Raw genomic sequence first — 6,545 nt, forward strand, 5'->3', positions numbered from 1 at the left:
GAGTTAACTTTCATTGCAATCGTAGAAAAAACAATAACAATTAAAATGACATAACATAAAATGAAAAAGATACAATTGTTGAAGTCTGATATCAGGTGTCAAATGGGTTTTCTTTATTATAAAGGGAAGAGGGAAGGACAATAAAGGATAAATAACGTCCCAAATTAACTACACACAGGCGCAATTCTTTTACAGATGAAATGCTAAAATGAAGCTTCTTTTTAAAGAAACGTTACGCTCAAGCAGTTAATTCTCTTTTCAGGTCAAGTACGTAACACAGAAATCACGCGTATAGGTTAATCCTGTAAAACAGCTTATTGCACTAAAGTGAACTACATTCACACTTTGTTCTTCTATACGTACTGACAAACAAGTGAATCAGTATACTGTGTTTATTGAATGATTAGACCAAGTTAATATATGAATCCTTACACTATCAGTAAAAGATGGCGCTTAAGTCGTGTTATGACAAGAGAACAGTATATATAGTAGCCAGCGGGAAGAAAGTATTCATGGAAGTACAAACTGAAGCTGGAGGAGAATTGAATCCATTTCAAACAGTAAGCTGACGCTGCAGGTCACACCATCCTCTGTCTCCGCGTGACTGACTCTACCTGTCGGTCCTCCCCGTCTCTCCGCACACATCCACCTACGGCCTCCTGCGGGGCAGGTTTCTCACCATAGACTTCATTAACTGGAGAAGACGGGGCAGGACGGCCTGGTTGGTCCACACGGAGGAGTGAGGTGCGTTGGAAGAGAGACCATGGTCTGATCTACTGACCAGAACGGATTCAGCTGCTCAAAGAACTGCCGACTTTCAACACATTCTAAAAAATATTCCCAGGAAACAGAAGATACTAAGTCATCAGAACATAGACAAAGAAAAAAAAAAGCGATTCAACTTCCGAACTTGCTAACGATTGTGGCGATGACGCTCAGGCTGGTGGTGGTTGTGGTGATGATGAAGATTCTGAGTTTCGTTCCGGCCCGTGTCCTGATGCCGGGACTGATTCCGCTGACTGGCGGGATGGTAATGGTGGTGGTGGTGATGATGGTGGAGGTGATGCTGATGAATGTGTTGGTGGATTACAGGTCGTGCCTTGCGCCCCTCCTCTGGATCAGCGGTGTCCGGCTGGATTGTGGGCAGAGTAGTCGTTGGGTCGGTGCTCGGTGCCGTGGCATTCTTCGCCAGGCCGCTCTTGCCACTTGATAACGTAGAATTAGCCTGCAGAGAAATATTTTTCCATTTAACAATTTGGTGGCAGCAGAACAAGCTAAAAACACAATATGACATTATTATATTATTTTAAAGACTGATTACAATTGCCTGTTTACACACCCAGCCGACATGACACACCATCATCATTCATTTTGAAGTTGCGTTCCTGATCATTACGCTCTTAGCTCTGGTTTGGTCTCCACCAACTCTCAAGGTTGCATTGTATGTATCTTTTGACTGAGTGAGATTGCAAATGACTTGTGAAGGGGTTTGTGTTACTATTCACACCCCACTGTGTGTGTGTGTGTGTGTGTGTGTGTGTGTGTGTGTAGTTCAAAAGCATCGTTGTGTGGCAGGTCCTAACAATTTCAAATGGATGTTTGAGGGTTAAGACTTGGTTTTAGGGTTAGAATTGGGTTAGGGATGTGTGTGTGTGTGTGTGTGTGTGTGTGTGCGTGTGTGGGTGCGTGTGTGGGTGCGTGTGTGGGTGCGCGCGGCTGTGCGCGTGCAAGATTACTCACCGAGCAGTTGCAGATATTTTTCTGATAAGTGGCTCTGATTGCAGCCTCTACATAGGGGTAATGCAGGAAACTGAATGGCAGCACAATGTGGAAGGTGAGGAGACCACACCTGGAGAGAGAAATGACAGCGAGAATCAAAGTGTAGATGGGACTGGGAGTCACTGGGAGTTCCCTATTTATATATCCTTGCTTTTTTTCACAATATGACATAAAGAGATTATATAGTGACGCAATTATTGTTTTGCTTCATACGATGAACTCTCTACTGTAATCCCAAAATTTCTGATTGTAAATTTGTACAGTATAATTAACCTGAAGCAAAGTGAGACATTTTAACTGTTTTTCATTCGAGTGAATGTTTGCTCTCTAGTCTCGGTAAAACTGCCATGAAACCTGCTGGAGGTGAAATAATCTGAACTCGATCTCCACGAAGAGGTGGCTGGCCCTCACCGGTCATAGACCAGGAAGTCGTCCTTGTCACCATCCAGCGCCTCCCACACATCGTTTTGAAGGGGAGCCTGCTGGTACACAGGAATGCCGGCTGGCGCCCGTCTCTTCAGCTCCCAGTACATCGCCCTGGACTGAGCCTCTCGCTCGTTCACTATCACGAAGGACACCTCGGTCAGGTTGCTGCGGTTCAGCTTGTCACGCAGGCCCCCGATGCTGCAGAGGGCGGAGAGAGAAAGAGGGGCAGCATGGGGGTGACCTCAGCCCACTGCTCATCCACACTAGGGCTGCAGCTAACGATTATTTTCATAATCGATTAATCTGTCGATTATTTCCTCGATTAATCGATTAGTTGTGTGGTCCATAAAATGTCATTAAATGGTGAGAAATGGCCATCGTGTTTCCCCACACCCCCAAGATGATGTTTTGTTTCGTCAACACACCAAAGATATTTAGTTTACTGTCACAGAGGAGCAAAGGAGCCAGAAAATATTCACATTTAAGAAGCTGAGAAAAGAGGATTTTGACTTTTAATCTAGAACAGATTAATCGATTATCAAAATAGTTGACGATTAATTTAGTCGTTACTAATCGATTAATCGATCAACTGTTGCAGTTCTCATCCACACAGTTTGAAAAGGCGCCTGAGGAACTGCAAGACACTGTGGACATCCACACCACCAAGAAGGTTTATTTTATTTCTACAGAAATTAATTTGCCCACTCGGTTTGGTTGGTCATGTTGAACGAGCTGTCATTTGTCTGTTTGTCATTCACAGGAGAAGTTGCGAATTGCATTGCCTTCTTGCTGACACCGCAGTTCTTGACATATATCTATCTATAAGAATCACATGGTTATGAAATATGAAAATGAGGCCTTTATGTGTCCAAATTTACTTAAAAATCATTTCCCTACGCAACCTTTTACACACGCAAACAGTGCAACTACACACGTGCGCGTATTCTGGATTATGGCTTGATATTAGATGGTCAGAATCTCCACTTGAGTTGTGCGAACTCATTGAGTGTCTAAATGAGTAGAAAAACTCAAAGGGGCAGTAAGCGATTTTGGAGAAAGCTTGTTTCTGTCTTTGTTGTTGTTGTTGTTGAATTTACTGCCACAGCCCGGGTCGCAGTCACACAATCTCCTGTTCGGGAGTCCGTCGCACTGACCACTGGGCCGAAACCGCGGCGTGGCAGCGCCACCTGCCAGCACGTTTACGAACTACACCCGAAGTGTTTTCTTGTTTTCGATTTTACAGAGCCAGGGCTGAGCCGAAAAACAGCGCGCACACCCAAAGGCGACGACTGTTTGGACGGTGAGGAAATATTTGCAGATTTTTCCAAAACGTGTATTGCTTGAGAATCGCTTACTGCCCCTTTAAGTCTCTGAATATGTCGCACACATTGAATTGTATCAGTCTAACTCGAGAATGCTAAGGGAAGCAGAACCAAGACAAATGGACGACTCACATTATAATTTACTGTACCATTTTTTAACTTATTATGCAGCAGCGCAAAGTTTCTTTCAAGAGGCGAGTGGCCAGTAATGTGAATGCATTGCGGTGCCTGCATAAATACAGTATCAGTCTAAGGAATGAATACTCGTGAACGAAGAATACAATATGACAGATACTGACAGAGAAAACAGAAACTTTGATTTTGTCCTGGGCAATTTGTACATTTCATCTACACCAAGAGGAAAGCTGTGTGATGTGTGAGCTGCAGTTGTCGTATCTGTGCCACAAGGTTACTGTGTTTCAGACTTTGACCATGAAATAGCAGTTTTTTTTCTTACTTGCGGGCCTGAGTGAGACAGAAGTGTCAGCTGGCCTTCAGCAGCGCCACCACTGCCACGTTTCCCAGCAGCTCTTGCATGGGCGCCCGTCCCTTGATCTCCCAGTGGGGGGCGGGCCTGCAGATCCTCGAGGCGTTGTTGTCCCCCTCCACCACCAGGGTGACATGCGAGGCCCACAGCACGCCTGGCAGGGCCGCGTACAGCCACAGCGACGAGAGCGAACGCATCGCTCCTCCCTGGCTGCAAAAGGACTCAGTGTGTCTGAGGAAAACACGCGTGTGACGACATTAGCTACTGACTGCGGCTTTTTAACCAAAAACATAAACCAACCAAGTCATCAGCCTCTGATCTTAAAAAAAATTGAATTACTATAATAAAGTAATAGAAAAATGCAGTCTGTATAAGGCCTCAGTGCAGAGCAGCCTGTACGGGGCAGCCGGTCTGATCTTGGAGCAGATTCAGTCTTTTGTCACTCTTTCACCTTCCCAGAACAAAGATGGGAGAAAAAAAAAAGTACACACTCTTTTGTCTCTCTCATTACATGCGGGGATAATCAGCAGCACAAGTTTGTTATGGGGTAAACAGCCAACAGACAAAAAGAATGTCTGGACAATGGGACGGGCAGGCTGGCAGGCGAACAGGCGAGCAGAAAGACAAAGAGGCGCAAAGAGACATCTGCAGCCACGATCCTGTCAGATTGCTGCGCCTCTTTTGGTTGTTGATTCAAGATTATTTTAGACAAACTCACAGCCAACATGACTCAACGCCAGGCTTGTCCCATAAGCAGAGGTTTACCTGCGGCGTTCGGATTATATTAAGTGTGTAAAAGTACAATCAATTTGAAACGAGGAGTAGTCTAGAGAACGAGACCCTACCAATCTGATGCCATCCCTGATCATCAATTTAAGAAAATGAATCTAAAGAAAAAATGAGGCTGAACACAACTACATGACATAGTCTGTAAATTACTCTTCAAAATAAAGGACTGACAGATAATAAACCCTTACCTCTGGCCCCCGACTCTGTCCTGTGACCCACATCAACACACAGTTGTTTTTAAAGCCTTTGGGGTTTAATAAGGACTTCCCCCAAATCAAACAGAGAGAGAGAGAGAGAGAGAGAGAGAGAGAGAATACGACATAGGCCCCTCCCTCATCAGTACATTCACTGTCACACTGCATTTCCCACTATCAGTTCACTCACTGCCATATAAAAATCAACTGTACATGAGACGGAATCAGAACCTGAGCCTTGTAAAATGACATTGAGTAAATAATCCCTGTACGCCGCCGCCTGACGCTGAAGTGAGATAATCGACCACAAAACACAGGGCGGAAAAAAGATGAGGTTTGAACACTGAGGGAATAAAAAACAGATTATGAGACGTGTGTATGAGACAGAGGGTCCCCCCCCCTTTCTGTTTTCTCCCCAGGTGCTTACGACCCCATTGGGTTCCACCTGTGAGCAGGCCAATCAGATGCTCCATTCCCAGGACCCTGGGTCTCTGCCTCTTTGTTTTTCATTGTGTTCTGTCTGTGAGACCATGTGTTTGTGAGTTAAACTCTGTGAATGCATCTCTGTGGTGGGGGAGATTGTGGACTCGTAGGTGAGTTGGGTACCCTAACATGCTCGTAGGTGATTAATGTTAGACACACTAGTATTATGGGTTGGTGCCAGATGTGTATTACTTCTCTAAAGTCTTTTGTTAGACAAGTCAGGTGGGTGTTTTGAGAATTTTTCCTTGTTTATGATAGCAGTCAGTTAGGCCTTGTTTTGTTTTCTTAATTTCAATCATTTGGCACCAGCACCTCTTCCCATCCCGTTACTGCGAATCCAGGAAGTGGGCCCCTCCAAAAGAGTCCCGAAGACCGACTGGTCAAATCACACCCAACTCTGTTCACCCGCAGACCAGCACTGCTTTCCAGCCACCAATCACAGGGAACCAAATCGTTAAATTAACATTAGATCTGGCCTATCTGGAACATTAGAATAAAAAAATCCAAAAAAATCAAAACAAAAACTTAATTGCTATCTGGCCCCAAACGGAATATAAATTGCCTCGTTGCTTGTCAGACATACAAAGCAGAGACAGAACGTGACCAGACACAGACTCGGTGACCACAGTGTGGCCTCAGAGAGGGACAGACATGCACGACCTAAAATGCGACAAATATTATATTATTGAAGTGGAAAAAAACATTAAATGTAATGTTGATCCCAAACTTCACCGGGCTACATTACAGGGAAAAGCAACATATTCTATTAAGAGAGATGATGATGCACATTTGAAAAAAAAATCTTTGTCTGTTTATTTTTGGCTTACATTGTACCATTAGTGTAAATACACAATTAGCAACTGGTTTTTCCACTTGAATCACTCTTTAACATGGTTCTTTACTAGGTGGCTCAACACGAAATGATCACTTCAATTTATGTTATTAGATCAGTGTAACTTCCTTTCTGATAATTCGTTGATTCCACCGGAGGAACAGTTATCCTGTTCCCCCAGTTCTCTGTAAGGTTTTTTTTGCCATGTGAATATTAATGAATGATAATATGAG

At 44.2% G+C, this 6,545-nt stretch overlaps 1 protein-coding gene across 1 annotated transcript; it reads right to left on the bottom strand.

The window, feature by feature from the left end:
• Positions 1 to 91: 91 nt before the first annotated feature.
• On the bottom strand, positions 92 to 5,083 carry selenop2 (selenoprotein P2). The gene is made up of 5 exons (XM_035633093.2): positions 4,992 to 5,083; positions 3,985 to 4,245; positions 2,191 to 2,403; positions 1,741 to 1,849; positions 92 to 1,225 (listed from the first exon to the last, which is right to left on the bottom strand). Exons 2-5 carry the CDS (start codon positions 4,209 to 4,211, stop codon positions 914 to 916), a joined length of 861 nt encoding a protein of 286 aa, XP_035488986.1. The 5' UTR covers positions 4,212 to 4,245; positions 4,992 to 5,083; the 3' UTR covers positions 92 to 913.
• Between the last annotated feature and the right edge of the window lie 1,462 nt (positions 5,084 to 6,545).

This window comes from Scophthalmus maximus, chromosome 5 (genome assembly GCF_022379125.1).
Source record: "Scophthalmus maximus strain ysfricsl-2021 chromosome 5, ASM2237912v1, whole genome shotgun sequence".
NCBI lineage: Eukaryota > Metazoa > Chordata > Actinopteri > Pleuronectiformes > Scophthalmidae > Scophthalmus > Scophthalmus maximus.